Source organism: Trichosurus vulpecula, chromosome 7, assembly GCF_011100635.1.
Source record: "Trichosurus vulpecula isolate mTriVul1 chromosome 7, mTriVul1.pri, whole genome shotgun sequence".
NCBI classification, from domain to species: Eukaryota; Metazoa; Chordata; class Mammalia; order Diprotodontia; family Phalangeridae; genus Trichosurus; species Trichosurus vulpecula.
In genome coordinates, this window is record NC_050579.1 from 217,300,835 (window position 1) to 217,320,857 (window position 20,023).

The 20,023-nt window shown below is 34.5% G+C and overlaps 1 protein-coding gene across 4 annotated transcripts in view; it reads right to left on the reverse strand.

The window, feature by feature from the left end:
* The window catches only part of PHF3 (PHD finger protein 3), a 98,867-nt gene that overhangs the window by 19,212 nt on the left and 59,632 nt on the right, over positions 1 to 20,023 (reverse strand). For all 4 annotated transcript variants that reach the window (XM_036769454.1, XM_036769456.1, XM_036769455.1 and 1 more), the window contains 3 exons: positions 16,065 to 16,248; positions 9,161 to 9,311; positions 8,926 to 9,082 (listed from right to left, as the gene is read on the reverse strand). In XM_036769454.1, coding sequence (XP_036625349.1) covers positions 8,926 to 9,082; positions 9,161 to 9,311; positions 16,065 to 16,248 — 492 coding nt within the window. The remainder of the gene's footprint in view (positions 1 to 8,925; positions 9,083 to 9,160; positions 9,312 to 16,064; positions 16,249 to 20,023) is intronic.

Genomic DNA, 20,023 nt, shown 5'->3' on the forward strand with positions numbered 1-20,023 from the left:
AAAAATGACACCGTCTAGGATATCTCAAGGACACAGAAGGTGGGGGGCATTAAGAAGAAAGGATTTGTATGGCCCAAAACTTTAAGTTTCAGTGTTTTCTTGGAAGCCATACTTATCTCTTAGTAACAAGGATTACATTAGAACTTTCAATTCAGCCAAATGCTGTGAGAAAATTTTTCCTCATTAAGCTCACATTACTCATGTTCTTTCACCAGTTTTCCATTCATCTTCCCTTTCCTAACTTCTGTATATGACATTGGCATAACATTTCGCTCAAGCTTTATAATTATATTTAAGTCTCATCACTTTCTCATATCCCTTCTATATTTAAAGACAAAATCTTATCATATATATTGTTCAGCGGTAGCAGTCAAAACTAATCCCTATATTCTCATCCTGTGTAAATTTCACCCATGTGTTCCCATGAATCCTCCAGAAGAAGCCTTCTCAACAAAGTAAGGGCTTTTCTCAAGGTCTCTTAATATTACATGGGTAGCAAAGATATTTCCCCTAGGGCAAGTCATCAAAAGCACTCAATCACTTTGCAAAAAGAATCCAGTCTGTTTACTTCTTCCTATTCAATCCATCTGCAGGGTTTGTCTAAGATATATGTATTAGGAGATGGTATGGTACTATGTTAAATACATTAGCTCCAAAGATCCAAGACCTAAGTTCAAATTCCACCTTTGACACTTATTATCTATAGGATCTTGAGCCTCCCTGCACCTCAATTTCTGATTTTATGAAATGAGATGCTTAGTCTAGGTGACCTTTGAGGTCTCTTCTAGCTCTCTAGAGTGATGATCTTTTTACGAGGATGTACAATGAGCTAGGCCTATGGGTTGTCATGTTCTAGGGCTTTATGCAATCAGCACATCATCATCCATCAACAAAATCATACAGAGGACCTCATTACATATAAAATATCCTTCTTCCATTTGGAATATGCTAGACATCCTCCTTCATGGCAGTGGCAAGACCCCCCCGCCCCCCTTTTAGTATTTTATTTTTTCCAATTACATATAAAAACAGTATTTAATACTCTTTTTAAAATACTGAGTTCTAAATTCTCTCCCTTCTTCCCTCCCCCATCCGAGAGACAGTCAACAATTTTATATATGTTATATATGTGCAGTCAATGCAAAACATATTTCCACATTAGTCATCTTATGAGGGGAAAAAGAGACCAAAAAAAAAAAACCCATGAAAAAACAGTAAAAAGTAGTATGCTTCAAGTAGCATTGAAACTACATCAGTTTTTTCTCTGAAGGCAAACAGCATTTTTCATAAATCCTTCAGGATAGCTCTGGATCTTTTGTATTGCTGAGAATTAGCTAAGTCATTCACAGCTGGTCACCATACAATATCACTGTTACTGTGTACAACGTTCTCTTGGTTCTACTCATTTCATGTTGCATCAGTTCATTAAGTCTTGCAAGGTTTTTCTAAAAGAATCCTGCTCATCTCTTCTTATCACGTAATAGAATTCCATTACATTCACATAGCACAACTTGTTCAGTCATTCCCCAATTGCTAAGCATCTATATTCTCAATTTCCAGTTCTTTGCCACCACAAAAAGAGATGATATAAACATTTTCGTACATATAGGTTCTTTCCATTTTTTAAACCCTTTTGAGATACGGACCTAACAGTGGTATTGCTGGGTAAAAAGGTACACATAGTTTTATAGCCCTTTGGTATAGTTACAAATTGCTCCTCCAGAAAGGATGAAATCAGTTCACAACTCCAACAGACACTGAATTAGTGTCCCAATTTTTCGACATCCCCTCCAACATTGGTCATTTTCCTTTTCTGTCATATTATCCATTCTGACAGGTGTGAGGTGGTTGTTTTAATTTGCATTTTTTCTTTTAATGATTTAAAGAATTTTTTTCATATGACTATAGATAGCTTTGATTTCTTCATCTGAAAACTGCTTATTCATGTCCTTTGACCATTTTATCAACTGGGAAATGATTTGTATCCACATAAATTTTACTGAGCTCTCTCTACATTTTAGAAATAAGGCCTTTATCAGAAAAAAAAAAACCCTGCAGTGAAATTATTTTCTCCCGTTTTGTTTTCCTCCTAATCTTGGCTACATTAGTTTTGTTTGTGCAAAAACTTTTAAATTCAATGTAATCTGTATTATCCATTTTATATCTTGTAATTCTCTCCTTTGGTTATAAATTCTTCCCTTATCCATAGATATGGCAGGCATTCTACACTTTTTAAATTTGCTTATGGTATCACCCTCCATGTCTAAATCATTTCGACCTTATCTTGGCATGCAATGTGAGATGTTGTTCTATTTACAGTTTGCCTAACTGCTTTCCAGTTTTCCCAGCATTATAGTCAAATAGCGAATTCTATCCCCCAAACTAGGATCTTTGCATTTATTAACAACTGGATTACTATGGTCATTACCTATTGTGTATTGTGTACCCAATCTACAGGGTGTTCCTAAAGTCTGGACACATAGGCAAAAATGCATATTTTCAAGAAATGAATGAAATTTTCAAAAACATTTTATTTAATTGGAATATTAACAAGTAACATCTTCAATATGATTTCCATCATTTGTGATGCAAAGGCTGATACGCTTTGCAAGATTCACGTGAACTCAATGCAATAATTCCACGATGCTGTCAATTTTAGCACCTTCACTCTTTATGTGTTCAATCAAGTGTGTTGCACCTGTGATTTTCATTGAGTACACCTTCTCTTTTAGCCCAGAAAAAGAAGTCAAGGGGCCTAAGGTCTGTTAATATTCCAAATATTTCAAAATATGCATTTTTGCCTATGTGTCCAGACTTTAGGGACACCCTGTATTCTTCTGATCCACCACTCTATTTCTTGGACAGTACCACACTGTTTTGATGATTACCACTTTGTAAGAAAGTCTGAGAGCTGGTAATTATAAGCCTTAACTTTTTTTTTCATTCATTTCTTTGCTATTCTTTACCTTTTGTTCTTCCAGATGAACTTTATTATTTTTTTTTGCTCTATAATTTTTGGTAGTTTGATTGGTATGGCACTGAATAAGTAGATTAATTTACGTAGAATTGTCATTTCTATTATATTGGCTCAGCCTACCCACAAGCAATAAATATTTTTCCAGTTGTTTAGATCTACCTTTATTTGTGTGAAAAATCTTTTGTAATAGTGTTCATATAGTTCCTGGTTTTGTCTTGGTACATAGACTCCCAAGCATTTGATGTTGTCTATGGTTATTCTAAATGGAATCTATCTCTTTCTGCTGGACTTTGTTGTTCATATGCAAAAATGCTAATGGCTTGTGGGGTTTTTTAATATCATGCAATTCTGCAGTTGGTAATTATTTCAACTACTTTTTTAGCTGATTCTCTAAGTATACCATCACATCATCTGCAAAGACTGAGTTCTGTTTCCTCATTGCCTATTCTAACTCTTTTGATTTCTTTCTCTTACTGCTACAGTTAGCATTTCTAGTATGATATTGAATAACAGTGGTGATAAAGGCCTCCTTCATCCTTGATCTTACTAGGAAGGCTTCTAGTTTACGCCTATTGCAGATAATCCTTGCTGATGGTGGTAGACAGCTATTATGTATCATTTTTAAGGAAAGCTCCCTTTAGTCCTATGCTTTGTAGTGTTTTTACTAGGAATGACTGATATATTTTGTCAAAAGTCTTTCCTGCATCTATTGCCACAATTATGATTTTCACTGGTTTTCCTATGGATGTGGTCACTTAAATCCCACCTGGTCATAGTCTATGACTTCTACGATAGATTGTTATTATTTTACTTAAATTTTTCGCATCAATATTTATTAGGGAAATTAGTCTGTAATTTTCTTCCTGGTTTAGGTATTAACACCATATTTGTGTCATAAAAAGAATGTGTAGGATTCTTTCTTTGCCTGTTTTCCCAAAAAGTTCATATAGTATTGGTTAATTTTTGTAAAATGTTTGGTAGGCTTCATATGTGAATCCACCTGGTCCTGGAGATTTTTTTCTTTGGGAGTTCATTAATGGCTAATTCAATTTGTCTACCTCTTTTGTTATTCTGGGCAATCTGGCATGGGGCAGCTAGGTGGCTCAATGGATTCAGTGGCAGCCTGAAATCAGGAAGACTCATCTTCCTGAATTCAAATCTGGTCTCAGACACTTCCCAGCCAAGTCACTTAACCCTATTGGACTTAGCCTGTAAAATGACCTGGAGGAGGAAAGGTCAAACCACTCAAGTATCTTTGCCAAGAAAACCCCAAAATGGAGTCACAAAGAATTGGATGACTGAAACAACTGAACAACAAAAATTAATCTACTTCACTTAGATTGTCAGATGTAGATTGGCATATAAGTGGACAAAATAGCTCCTAATTGCTTTAATTTCATTTTCATTGGTAGTGAATTCATCGTTTTCATTTTTTATACTGGCAATTTGGTTTTCTTTTTTAAAAATCAAATTAAACCAATGATTTGTCTATTTTATTCTTTTTAAAAAATAAAACCAGGTGCTCTATTTATTAATTAGTTCAATGGTTTTCCTTACTTTGAATTTTATTAATCTCTCTTTTGATTTTCAGGATTTCAGATTTGATGTTTAATTGAAGATTTTTTTTTCTTCCTTTTCTAGCTGTTTTAGTTGCATGCCCAATTCATTGATCTGCTCTTTCCCTAAGGCATGGTCAATTTCTGTGTAGGTGCCATTTATCACTCAGAAAAAGATATAATCCTTTCTATTCCCACTCAGTTTTCCCAGAGGTTTATCATACCTATCTTTTCTAAAATTCTACTCATGTCCTTAATTCCTTTCTTGTTTATTTTTTGGTTAGATGTATCTGGTCCTAAGAGAAGAAAGTTGTGGTTCCCCAATAATATAGTTTTAGTATTTCCTTTACTGTTTGCTTTTATTTACTTTTTCCTTAAAAAGTCTGGATACTATAACACTTGTTGCATATTTACTATTAATATTACTTCATTGTCTATGGTACCTTTTAACAAGATGTAGTTTCCTTGCTTCTCTCTTAATTAGATCTATTTTTGCTTTTGCTTTGTCTAAGATCATAACTGCTACTCTGGCTTTTTTTTTTTTTAACTTCAGCTGAAGTGTAATAGAGTCTCCAGCCCCCTTACCTTTATCTGTGTGTCTCTCTGTGTCAACTGTGTTTCTTGTAAAGAACATTGTAGGAGTATGGTTTTTATTGACTCTATGCTCTGCTTCCATTTTATGGGTGAATTCAAATATCTGTTCTTCCTCTTTTTGTTAGCTTGAAAAGAAATCTCTCATGTTCTCAAAAGCATAAATTGTATACTCTGTCTAGTCCAGCTGCTCTTCCCATCTTTGCTTTCATTGTAGTCGTTCTTATTTCATCATGAAGCTCATGGAGGTCTGTGAGATTAAGAGTCTAAATGTGGCAGTTTTTCTCTGACTGATGGAGAAGATTTTGACAAAACTTTTTTTCCCCATCTTTCATCAGTTTATTATTCTCCTTCCATTTTCATCCTTAAAGATTCTCAAAATGACCTTAGGCTGTCTCTTGCCAAGCTCTCTCTAGCAAGGAAAAATTGATCAATCTTTCACCAGGAATTACCTCAGTTTCCTCATCTGATAAATGATGAGAGTGTTGGACTCAGTGATCTCTAAGGTTCCTTCTCGCTTTAAATCTGTGACCTCTGACCTATCGGTACAATAGATCTAGCTTTCATAATTCTTTTACCTACATGTGGTGAAGGCTCTAGCCTCAACTTAACCTTCAGATAAAAGGTACCAGAGAGTTACTACATGGTGATGGGAAGAATCAGACACAGATCATCTTCTCCATTCGTTCTTAAGAACCAAAGAGGAAAATAAAAGACTAAACTCATCACCTATTCCCAAAGCTGTTTTCCTCCCAAGCAACTTAATCAATTCCTATTAATAGCACCACCATTTTCCTAGGCTCACTCTTAAGTTGTTGTTCAGTCATGTCCAATTCTTCATGACCCCCATTTGGGGTTTTCTTGGCAAAGATCCTGGAATGGTTTGCCATTTCCTTCTCCAGCTCATTTACAGATGAGGAACCTGAGACAAACAGGTTAAGTGACTTGCCCAATGTCAATGTCATATTTGGAAACATCTTATTTTCCAGCTATAAGGCCCAATATGCAGGCTGTGCCCTGAGCTTAGCACAACAGCAATCCTCCGCACTCACCCTCTGGATGATCTCAACCACAGCAAAACCCCAGAACTGGGATTTATGATTTTAACTATTTAGCCCTATTTCCCAAAGGATCCTGGCCTGAGAGCTGGAGCTACAGCTGACTCACTGCAACAAAAAGTCATCAATCACTTCTCCTGACATTCTAACAATTCCTGTGCTTGTAACCACCAAGTGAACCAAAGCAGGTGCTGCACTCCTGTTCTCCGCCACACTAACTCTGGCTCTGTACACTGCTGAACAATCACAACGCTCAAAGATCTTTTAAGACATGAGACAATCACAAGGCTCAATGATTCTAATAACACGGGACTGTTCCCAGAGGACCCAAGAACACCTGTACTGTCCCAAGAAATGCCAGCCATGGGAACTGTTTACTCAAGACAGTGTTAGGTTCCACGTCTTCACGTATAAAAGCCCTGACATAAGCTTTCCTTTCCAAAAGGACTTTAGTTTGCAAACCTGTTTTCCTCACTTTGAAATTAAACCTGTTTGATTCCTGACTCTGCTGTCTCTAGCCTGCTTTGTTCAGCTCTGAACACCCATAGGTTGGTTGGAGACTGGTTCCAGTCCAGTTGACATCAGGATCACGCATCTACTAAGTGTCTGAGGACAGATTTGAACTCAGGAAGAGAAGTCTTCCTGCTTCCAAGCCCAGTGCTCTATCCAATGTGCCAACTGGTTGCCTCAGTCTTAAGAGTCTCTTTTAATTCTTCTATCTTCATTCCAATTGCATGGATCTAGGCAGTTGTCAAATGTATCACTTTTACTTCAGTAATATCTCTTACATGTATATGGTATCTCTCTAGACAGGCTCTCATCCTTTCTTGCACAGCAGGTACCATTATTATCCCCATTTAACAGATGAGGGAAAAAAGGTCAGACATGCTAAGTGACTTACCCAGGTACACACAAGGAGTGAGTGGCTCAAGCAGGATTTGAACTCAAGTCTTCCTAAGTCCATGTCCACTCTTATCCACTACACCAGTGGAAAAAAAATCAAAAAGCTACAGGGACTCCTAAATCATACAAAGTATCCGAGTTGTATACAAACTCTGAAGCTCCATATCTATATTATTTGAGTTCTACTGAATTTTATTTGTTAAGTCTTTCCCAATTACATTTTAATCTGGTGGAATGCATGTTTGACATCCCTGCATACACACCCCAACTGCCTCTACATATCATTGTCCAAATGAGCTCCCATGACTGTGATGACACCGTTCTTTAACTCAAAAACGTGCAGTGGCTTTCTACTGTTAACCAAAGAAAAAATTTCTTAAAATGGCCCTCTACTATCAAGGCCATCTACTGTCTAATTCCAGTATGTTTGTATAGCTTTCTCCCATATGATAGCCAAATGGAATACTTCACATTCTTATTCTGACCTCTTCTATTACTTTGCCATATGCCAAAAAAGTCTTACTCTATTTTAAGTCCAACTCACATAATCCTCTATCAAACCTGCTGTGACCTGTCACCTCAGATGAAATGTTCTGTCCAATTTCCACTTTATTATAGCACTTTGCATGGACCAATACATTTTAACTTCCTCAAAGCAGTACTTATGCCTTATCTATCCTTGCATCTCATTTCTTTGTACACAGATGGTATATAATAAATAACTGTTGAATTTAATAAGCAAAAAAAAATTATTGTAACAACTTAGGTATAAATGTAGTTTTTAGAGCTCCCCCACCTTCTGCATTTTAAAATTACTATGTCCTTAACAGACTTGTCAAAGGATACACACGCAGAATGTGACTATCCAGCTTTCTAATATAGTGCTCGTTCCACTATACAACAATACATCGTTTAGACAAAGGAGAATGTAAGGAGAATACTGAAAACCAAAGGGAAATAAAAGATGTACAGTTGTCCCTCTTTTAAAACACACACACACACATGCACACACACAAAATAAATTATTAAACTTGAACATTTTCTAAAGCTAAGAATCAATATGGGAACACGTAGCATCTTCATTTGAAGCGCATTTAAAAATATCTTTTAAAACACACTGAGACAAATTTTTAAAACCCTATTAAAAACCATCTCAATACAAACACAGGATTAGAATGTCAAGGACAGCTAAGCAATAAGCTGCTAAAGGAAACAATGCTTGTCAAAAATAAACCCATATGAATTAGCAACAATAATATTCAAAAATCTTGTTTGTTTCCCTCAGTGTGCTTTTTGGGTGTGAGGTAGATAATTTTCTATGGCCAGTTTCTAGCATATCTCTTTGCAATTCATTCTATGTGATAGAGTATTTTATACATTAATAAAATACAGAGTAAGGTACTTGTTTAAGGACATGATGTAAAAGGTTTTCATATCTGTAAGGGTGATTTCTATGGAATGTACTTGCTTTTTTATGATGTTAGCAAAGATTTTATTTCTCACAGTCATTTCCTGCTTAATATAGAACTTTCTAAGAATGTTCTACAAAATGTTTGAATAAAGCATTTTGTTTTTTTAAGGAGAATAAGAAAAAGGAATCCATTTTAGTTACATCTATGTGACACTAGAGAATTCAGTATAAAATAGGTCCCCCTTAAAAATACAAACTACCCAAAAGACCTCGTTATAATGTGATTTGATGTTATAATATGTTCACACAACATGGATGGCAAGTCAATATTACAAGAACATTCCTAATATTTATTTCAACTCGAAGCACATTAAAGGTTTTGAATAGGCAGTAAGTTCACTTTTGAACAAGTTAATTTAACTTACTTACATTGTTTTTGGGATCTTTCAAATTGAACATCAAACTTCTATATTTGTTCTTATATTTGGCATCAGTATCCCGAAAAAAAGAGAAAAGTTCCTTTTCAATTTTTGTTGCAACTTTGGATGCTCGTTCCTCTGGGATCTTCAAATTTGAGTCTGTAAGCCTTGAAACAACAACAAATTTTTTTTTAAATTAACCAAAGATTAGTCTATCTTTTACAATGCTACCATGATTATATTACCTTTTCATGAGAATGTCTTTGAGAGAGTGTTTGACACTTTGTCTGATCTGGTCTGCAGAAGGTTTGGAAGTAGGAGTAGGGGGTGTGTGCACATTAGGCAATCCTGCTTTCTCAGTTTTCTTCTTTTTTAACTCTTGTTTTTCATGTATACCTAAATTGAAATAAAGTGGAGAATTACTTAAGAATAAAGTCCATGTAAATTTTCTTAAGAAAAATTAACATATTAAGAGTCCGTGTGTTTGTTTAAAAAAACTGTCAAACTATTGAAAATAAAAAGTCTGAAATATAATCTTTCTAAAAATTCTGTACATATATTCTCCCTTTCAAATAATTATTTTCATAAATTAAGGAATATAAATGAGTCAAAAGTAATTTAGAAAATACATTCTTGAACATAGGCTAAGTAAATAGCTGATTTTTAAAGTTTCTTTTCCCTTTATCTTCTTTGTACCAGCATACTAAAAAACCTAATGGTGAAAAAGTTGCTGATTTTCAACTGTTGATATTTATTAATTTACCTGAAAACTACAGTCACAATTTGGAAACCATCGAAGTACAACCTTATTTTACAGATGAGAAAACTGAGGCCTCTAGTTTAAGTGGTTGCTTATGGACAGAAAAGTCATTAGTCCTACTTGAGCACAAAACTTTTCCTGAGGCTTAATTCCAAATAGACATATAGTAGGCACTATTAATAGATAACGTTTTAAAAATTCTATTTTAATTTCTAAATTTTCTTCCTCCCTTCTCCCCCTCCCCACTAAGACAAGAAAAACAAAATCCTTTCAACTATGACACACACACACAAAAAATTCCCACATTAGCTATGTCTGAAAAAATGTTTCAATCTGTACTTAAGAGTCCATCAGCTCTGCCACCTGGAGGTGGATAGCATGCTACCCATCACTTCTTTGGAACTGTGATTGATCATTGAATTGATCAGAGTTCCTACTTTCCTTTTTTCAAAGTTGATAATCCTTACAATATTGCTATTCCCTAATTAGTTCAAACTTGGGATCTTTGGGTTAATCAGACACTAGGTAATTGTAATCATCTGCTTCTGCACATTTTGTACTTAATCTGATCAACCTATTTCTTACCTTCGTATGAATTGTTAATTTTTTTCACCTCTACAAGATAGACTTTTGAAGTTTTATTAGTATGGCATTGAATAAGTTATTTAGTACTGTCATTTTTACCACATTTGGCTCAGTCTACCACAATCAATATTTCTCCAATTATTTAGATATGTATTTGTGTTAAGAATATTTTGAAATTGTGTTCACATAGTTCCCACACCTGTCTTGGCAGGTAGATTCTGAGGCATTTTATGCTGTCTGTTGTTATTTGAAATGGAATTTCTCTTTCTGCTGGATTATGTGAGTAATATGTAGAAACGTATGAGGAATGTTGATGTAAATATGGATGACTTGCAACTTTGGTGAAGTTGAGTAATTTTTAATTGATTCACATTCTCTAATAAATCATATCATCTACAAAAAATGTTATTTTGGTTCCTTTTTGCTTGTGTTTATTCCTTTCTAGGGTTTTTAACAGGGATGAGTGTTGCTTTTTGTCAATAGCTTTTTGTTCATCTACTGAAATAGTCATTTGATTTTTACTAATATGGTCAATTATGTTACTCAACCAGCCCTGCATTGCTAGTATAAATCCAGCTTGATCAAAGGGCATGTTTTTTTTATATACATATAATGCTGTAGTAACCATTTTGGTTATATTTTTTGCACCAATACTCATTAGGGAAATTGATCTTTAATTTTCTTTCTGTTTTGATGGCCTATTTTAATTACCAGGACCATATTTAAATTATGGGAAAAATATTGTAGGACCCTTTCTTTATTAAATTAATTGTTCTTTAAATGTTTGGTAGAGTTTGCCTGAAAATCCAAGGTTCCTTCTCTCTTGCTCTTTCTGAAGTTCATTTATGGCTTCTTCAAATTCTTTTTCTAAGATAAGATTATTTAAGTATTCTATTTCCTATTAATCTGGGCAATTCATTTGTAGATAGATAAAATTTCACTTAGATTATCAGTTTTATTAAAACATAGTTGGGTGAAATAGTGCCTAATTAATTTTATATCTTCATTTGTATGAATTCACTTTTTTCCAGTTTTGATGCTAAAAAATTTTGTTTTATTTTTTCTCTTTTCAAAATCAAATTAGCTGATAGTTTATTATTGCTTTTTTAAAAATAGCTCCTAGTTTTCTTACTTCAATTTCTTTTTTTCACACTTTCAATTATGCTAATCTCTCCTTTCATTTTCAGCGTTTCTATTTGGGGTTTTAATTTGTTGGCTTTCTAGATTTTTTTAGTTGTATACTAAATTCATTGATCTACTCTCTCCCTTTCAAAAATGAAAGAGACTACAGAAATATAAAATTTTCCCTATTACTTCAGCTGCATCCCAAATTATTAAATGCTGTCATTCACCTTTAATGAAACTGACCATTTCCATGATTTGTTCTTTAATCTACCCATTCTTCAGGATTAATTTAGTGAACAATTAATTTTTAATCTTTTTTCAAATACTTTATATTTAACATAATTTGTATTATGGGTGATAAGTATTTAGTATTTCTGCTTTTCTGCCTATATTTGTCAAGATTTTTTGCCCTAATAATGGCAAATTTTTATCATGCATGGTTGAAAAACAGGTATATTTCTATTTCAATTCAACATCTTTAAGTTTATCATACCTAGCTTTTAGAAAATTCTATTCAGCTCCTTAAACTTCTTTCTTGTTTATTCTTTGTTTTCAATATCTCTAAGTTTGAAAGGGATATATTGTGGTTCCTATTTCTTCTTATAACATTTAACTTTTCCTCTAAGACTTCAGATACTATGCCATTTGGGGTTTATTTTAATCACTTCACTGTCTATGGTAACTTTCAGCAAAAATATTTAATTAGATCTATTTCTGCTTTGTCTAAGACCTAAGATTGTCTAAGATTGCTAGCTCTGAGTTGTTTTCTAGATTATGCTGTGTCAAACTAGTTCCATGATATAAACAAACTGCTATCAAATTATGATGTCTGCTATGAGGATTATTAGATGCACCACACTAAAAATAGAATATTTTAATCACACTAATGAAATAAATCCTTTTTATGCTTAAGAGTTTAATATAAATTCTAGAACACAACCTAAATTCAAAACAGGAGACAAATACTTGTATTTTTTCCTTTAAGTCTTATCTTAAAGCAACATCTGACACTGTTGACCACCTCCTCTCTGCATTTTTACAACACTGCTTTCTCAGTTCTCCTACCTCTGAGCAAAATTTCTCTTGTCACTTCCCCAAACTGTGGATGTATCCAGAGGCACTGACCTGTCCTGAGTACCCTTTCTCTTTCTTCTCTATCCTAATCCTTCTCTGGGTGACCATATCAGCTCCAATAAGTTTAATTATCATCACGAATGACCCCCCACACCTATGTACTAATCTCTAAGTGCCCATTGGAAATGCTTGTCCTATCTCCACAACATCTATTGTATCCATTTCCTTCTATCCAACCACACATCAAGCACCACAGGTCAAATCACCATCACTTCTCCCCTGGACTACTGCAACAGATATCTATCTAATTGGTCTTCCTGTTAATGTCTCACCCCACTTCAATCCTTTCTCAAGACAGCTGCCAAAGTGGTATTCCTAAAGTACAGGTCTGACCGTGTCACTCCTCCACTAGATAAACTTCAATGGTTTCCTATTATCTCTAGGATCAAGTATAAGCTGTTTAGCATTTAAAATTCTTCACAACTTACCTTTCTAACCTTATTATACATTACTCCTCTTTAGGAACTCTATGGTCCAGTCAACCAGGTATTCTTACTAGTCTGCAAAGGTGGCACGGCAATTCCCATCTCTATACCTTTGTACTGACTAGCCCCTTGTTTCTAGAATCCATTTCCCTCGTCCACCTCTCAGAATGCAAGACTTTCTTTTTCTAGTACTCAAATGTGACCTTCTACATGAAGCCTTTCCCCCTCCCTGTCCCATCATCTAGTACCTCACCCACATTACTCTCTACCTACTTTCCTATATCAGGGGTTGTTAACTTGAGATTCATAAACTTGTTCTTTTTTAATATTCTGTTAACTATATTTCACTATAACTAGTTTCCTCTGTAATCCTATGTATTTTAGGTATCAAAAACATCATTCTGAAAATGGGTCTAGACACACAGCATTTTATCAGACTTGCCAAAGAAGTTCAAGACACCAAAAAGTTGAGAATCCCTGCAACAAATGGAAGCTAATGACTGTGAGAAATGAAGAAACAATAAAACAAAACCAAAAGAATGAAAAAAATAGAAGACAATGTGAAATATCTCACTGGAAAAACAACTGGCCTGGAAAATAGACCCAGGAGAGATAATTTGAAAATTATTGGACTATCTAAAAGCTATGATCAAAAAACAGAGCCTAAACATCTTCTTTCAAGAAATTATCAAGGAAAACTGCCCTGAGATTCTATAACCAGAGGGTAGAATAGAAACTGTAAGAATCCATGAATCGCCTCCTGAAGGAGATCCTAAAATGGAAACTCCCAGGAATATTAAAACCAAATTCCAGAGTTCCCAGGTCAAGGAGAAAACACTGTAAGCAGACAGAAAGAAACAACTCAAGTATCATGGAGCCAGAGTCAGGATAATGCAAGATTGGCAGCTTACATTAAAAGATTGAGGGTGGCGAAGGAGCTAGGATTACAACCAGAATCACCTACCCAGCAAAACTGAGTATAATCCTTAAGGGGAAAAAATGGCAATTCAATGAAATAGAGGAATTTCAAGCATTCTTGATGGAAAGACCAGAACTGAATAGAAAATCTGACTTTCACATACAAGACTTCAGAAGTATAAAAAGGTAAACAGAAAGGGGAAATAGTAAGGTACTTAATAAGGTTAAACTATTTGCATTCCTCCATGGGAAGATATTTGTAACTCATAGGAACTTTCTCATCATTAGGGCAGATAGAAAAAGTGTATATATATAGACAGAGGGTACAGATGTGAGTTAAATATGAAGGGATATTGAAAAATTTTTAAAATAAAATTAAAGGGTGAGAGAGGAATGTACTGGAGAAAAGAGAAAGGTAGAATGGGATAAAATATCTCACATAAAAGAGGCAAGAAAAAGCTTTTACAATGGAAGGGAAGAGGGAGGACGTAAGGGGGAGTAAGTGAACCTTTATCTCATCAGAACTGGCTCAAAGAGGGAATAACAGACACACTGACTTGCGTATATAAATCCATCTTACCCTACAGGAAAGTAGGAAGGGAAAGGGATAAGAGACGGGGGGAGGGTCACAGAAGGGAGGGCAGATTGGGGGAGGGGGGAGCCAGAAGCAAAACACTTTTGAGGAGGGACAGGATGAAAAGAGAGAAAAGAATAGGGACAGGATGAAGGGAAATACAGTTAGCAATAGCAAAAAAATTTTGAAGCAGGTTTCTCTGATAAAGGCCTAATTTCTCAAACATACAGAGAACTGAGTCAAATTTATAAAAATAAGAGCCATTCCCCAATTGATAATGATCAAAAGATATGAACAGTTTTCAGGTGAAGTAATCAAAGCTATCCATAGCCATATGGAAAAATGCTCTAACTCACTACTGATTGGAGAAATGCAAACTAAAACAATTCTGAGGTACTACTTCATACCTAAAAGATTGGCTAACAAGACAAAGAAGGAATATGACAAAAGTTGGAGAGGATGTGGGAAAAATAAGACATTAATGCACTATTGGCAGAGCTGTGAACTGATTCAACCATCCTGTAGAGCAATTTAAAACTATGCCTAAAGGGCTATAAAACCATGCACACCCTTTAACTTAGCAATACCACTACTATCTGTATCCCAAGCGATAAAAAACAAAAAAGGAAAGGACCTATATGTACAAAAGTATTCATAGCTGCTCTTTTGGAGGGACAAAAAATTGGAAATTGAGGGGATGCCCATCAATTGGTGAATGATCAAATTGTGGTGTGATTATGATGAAATACTATTGTGCTGTAAGAAATGACAAGCAGTATGCTCTCAAAAAACCTGGAAAGACTTACATGGGCTGATGCAAAATGAAAAGTACTATGTACAAAGTAACAGCAATGTTGTAAGATGATCAGTTGTGAATGACTTAGCTATTCTCAGCAATACAATGTTCCAAGACAACTCTGAAAGACTTACGATGAAAAATGCAGCCATCCCCAGAGAAAGAACTGTTGGTGTCTAACTACAGATTGAAGCATAAGTTTTTTACTTTCTCTCTCTTTATTTTTATCTGTTTTCTTTCACAACATGACTATAATGGAAATGTTTTGCATGACTACACATGTATAACCTATACTGAATCGCTTGCCTTCTCAATGAGGGCAGAGGGGAGGAAGAACAGAAAAGAATTTGGAACTCAAAATTTTTAAAACAAACGCTAAAAAGTTGTTTTTATGTGTAAGTGGGAATCCCTGCAACATATGTATATGCCTACCCTAATAAAATGTAGGCTCTTTCAGAGCGAGGACTGCTTAACTTTTATCTTTGTATCTGAAGCATCTAGCATATGAAAAGTAATTAATAAATTTTTGCTGAATGACTGGAGTAGAACAAACCTTGAGACAAGGCAAGGAGTACCATATTTCCTTAACTGTACCATTATTCCATTGTATTAAATTAATAAAGTAAACGATGAGTTAGAGCTTCAGAAAATTTTATTTATGAAAAAATTTTCTACTATAACTGCTGGAGAAATGCATTTCTTATAGTGGAAATACATCTAAACATTTTTAAGACATTTTGAAAACTAAAGAATTTTTCCAAATGTTCTAGGCAGTAACACGTGCCATTACATATAAATACAGTAGTGGAATAGCTTCTGTCAAACTCCATACCTGATTTTGTAGTCTTTTCACCTGTGCAAAAAACAGTTGTAGACTCTTTTGTAATTTTTTCATTTTTCTCTTCTGAGGATCTCCGGGGTAACATTGTTTGTCCCATCTTTCGAAGAGGAGCCAGTTGCCATTTTTTAATCTCCGAATCTCTATATTCTGATGAATTTTTACCATCCCCAGATTCCTAAAAAATATATATTTAATTCAATTAATTTAATTTCATACAATGAAACAAACTGAGGGCATCATAACATAATGGATTGAGAGAGGGCTTGGAATCAGAAAGTCCTACTTTCAAGGACCACCTCTGACAAGCAAGTCTCTAAGACTACAAAGCCACAGAGAAGGAAGATACATGCTGTTAAGAGGAAATTTCCTGAACAGGAGTTCCCCATGCCAATAAAATTACAGTTGGAGCTAAAAGAGAAAAAAAGAAAAATACATACCTAAAAGTAGAACCAAATTGTACATTAATAATTTATGAAAAAAGGTAAAAGCACACTATTTTAAGATATCAAGTATTCCCAAAAAAGTTCATGTAGTACAGTTAGCTCTCATTTGTCCATAAAATAGATCTTGCAAAACTTCTTGCTTCCTGCCCACCTCACCCAAAACTATCAGGTTTCTACACAATTGAAAAAAGAATAATAACTATGTAGGGAGCTATGAATTGGTCTAGCAATCCTGGAAGGCAATTTGAAACTATGCCTCCAAAGTCATCAGACTTTGATTCAGCAATATCTCTCCTAGATCTATAACCCACAGAGATCAGAGATAGAGGAAACGGATCCATCAGTTAAAAAAAAAATTTTTTTTTAACACCTAACAATACCAACTATGTGGCATAGTGGCTAGAATACTAAGCCTGGAGTCAGGAAGACTCATCTTCATGAGTTCAAATATGACCTCAGATACTACCTGTGTGACCCTGGGCAAGTCACTGAACCCTGTTTGCCACAGTTTCCTCATCTGTTAAAAAAAAAAAAAGCTGGAGAAAGAAATGACAAACTACTCCAGTATCTTTGCCAAGAAAATCCCAAATAGGTCATGAAGAGTCAGACACCACTAAAACAAATCAACAACAAAAATTTTTATAATGGCAAGAAACGAGAAATTCAAGGGATGCCCATAAATTGAGGAATGGTTGAAGAGATTGGGGTATGTGATGTAGTGGAACATTTATGAGTTGTAAGAAATGATGAAAAGGATGGCTTCACAGAAAATCGAGAAGTCTTATATAAAACCTTGCCTGAAGAGTGAACAATACTAAGAGAACAATTTCTACAATAATGACATCATGTAAAGACAAATTATTCTAGGAGACTCAAGAACTCTGATCGATTGGAGGGTTGATTATGAATCAAGTTCCCTATCTGCTTAAGAGCTGAAAATGCAGAATGAGTCATACATTTTTGGACATGGGCAAAGTAGGGTTGTTTTCCTAAATTATCCATACAAGGCACAAGGTTTTTTTAAAAAATTTCAGTGGGAGAAGGGAGTGAGGAGGAAGAGAAAATAAATACCTATTAATTGGAGAGAAAAAAAATAAGAGGTACCTTTAAAAAAATGATAACCAGGTGGATAATTCATACATGTTCAATAAGAATTTGTTAAGCCCCTACTGTAGGCAAAACAATGTATCAGTTATGGGAGACCAAAAGGAATAAAAGGGACTAGTATCACAGTTTTCCCAACTCTGTAGGAGATACAGGTAATCAAGCAAAACAAACCACTCATACATTTAACTTGAAATTGAGCGAAAATAAGACTTTAAAACAGTAACAAAATTCATTTGAAGGAATAAAAGGTCTAGAACTTCAGTGGATACGGACACAATGAGAAAAAACACAAAGGAAGGGTGTAGAGCAAAACCAGACCTCAAATGATACTAGAAAATATACAGTAGTCACCAAAACTAGCTCTCATTTAAATTTTAAAAAAAGGTAAAACAGAAACATATACTAGAAAAAAAGAAAAATAAGCAGTCAGAAACATTAGCTTAGTATTTAATAAACCCAAGACTAAAAATTAATGGAGGAAGGACTCCCTTGTTGACAAGAGCTACTGAAAAAGCTGGAGCACATATTGGTAGAAATCAAGTCACTTTTCTTGCAAAATTCCAAATAGCTAGAATGGTTACAACAGTTCACAGTCCCACCCACAGTACCTGTTGTTCTGAAGCCCCTTTTCACATTAACTATTCTAATTTTTTTTGTAATCCTAAGAATTATACAATAAGCTCAAAATAGATATCCAATAGAATTTTATTTATTAGAAAATGGATATACGTCACACAACTATAGATAAAAAGAAAAGTAACCAAAAAATAGAAGATAATGACAATATCAATTTGTACAAATTTGTACAAATCAAATAACAAAAGGAGAATAAAAAAAGAAACTACATTCTGGGGGAAAATTTTGCTTCAAATGTCACCAGCAAAAAGTCTTCCACTTAAGATGTAAAAGGATAAATGTGTGTGTGTGTATGTGTGTGTGTACACACACACATGCATGTATGTGTATGTATACATATATATATTTTCTACTAGAAAAGTCATTTTCTACTAAAACAGTCAAAAAATTGGTACAATTTTCACATCCATCCTATTTGACAAAGCCAATCCAATAGTGGGTAAATCTATGGAAGTCAAAGCTAGAAATAAAGGTTTAAGATATACTGTTTTAACATTCCTTTTGGTAACAAAAAAACAGAAACAAATTGGGTGCCCATCAACTAGCAAATAGCTAAAAAAGATTATATTAATTTAATGGAAGATCTTATTGTCCAATAAGAAATAAGAGAAAAATGAGATTTATAGGAAAGCAGACATCTCACTACCAAAAAAATATACATGCAGTGACTACAAAAACGTGAATGAAAAGATAACTAAAAGGAAGCTAAACTCTTGAATAACTGAAAAAAAAAAAAACAAAACAGTGATAATTTAAAGAATAATGAAAATGCCTCTCTTCTCAGGGCAGAGAAGCAGGGAACTACTCTTACAGTATGTGGCATATAATAAGTACTTAATAAATGCTTACTGACTGAATGACTAGGAAAAAATGTAGTGCATGTTGTCATATAGGGTTATTTTTGTCAGTTTTTGCTTTCTCAATTAAAAGTCTGGGTGTTTCAGAAATAACTGTGATATGAGGACAAAAAGAATCAACAAAACGAATGTCAAAGAAAATTTCCGAACTTCAAAATAATCATAAAAGGTAAATTCACAGCAGGGTCTACACAATGAAGAAAAAGTATTCTTAAGATGTAGCCGAAGTAAGGGAGAGGGAGAAGAGGAAAAAGAGAAAGAGAGGATTTGGGGTAGAGGGAAGGAAGAGACTGAGGGATTTGCCGTATCACAGAAACAAAACCTATTTTTCCCTAGAAGAATGTGAGATTTAATGGGGAAATACAGTACATAACTCTTCATGACCCCATTTAAGGTTTTCTCAGTAATGGTATTAAGAGTGGTTTCCCATTTCCATCTCCAGCTCATTTTACAGTTGATAAAACTGAGGCAAACGGGTAAGTGATTTGCCCTTGTCACAGAACTACTAAGGGTCTGAGGCCAAATTTGAATTCAGGAAGATAAATCTTCCTAACTCCAAGCCCAGCGCTCTATCCACTGTGCCACTGCCCATACAGCACAGGAACAAAACCTAAAAACGTCAGCAAAGTAGTAGGTGACAATGTGAAATAAAATATCAACTTAGCTACTATACAAATTCAAAAGGGAAAATGGAGGAGGAGACTGTCAGAAATGTTTCATATAGGAGCTAAGTTTTGAATAAAATATAAAATATAGAATTTTAATGGACTGGGAAGAAAAACAAAGCTAACTTAGACAAGAAATATCTGTCAATGAAAATAGTACTTTTTTGGTAAATAAATATATCTTTATTTTCACCTTATTAAGCAAGCCTGGTTTATACACCAGGGTATTAGAATTATACATC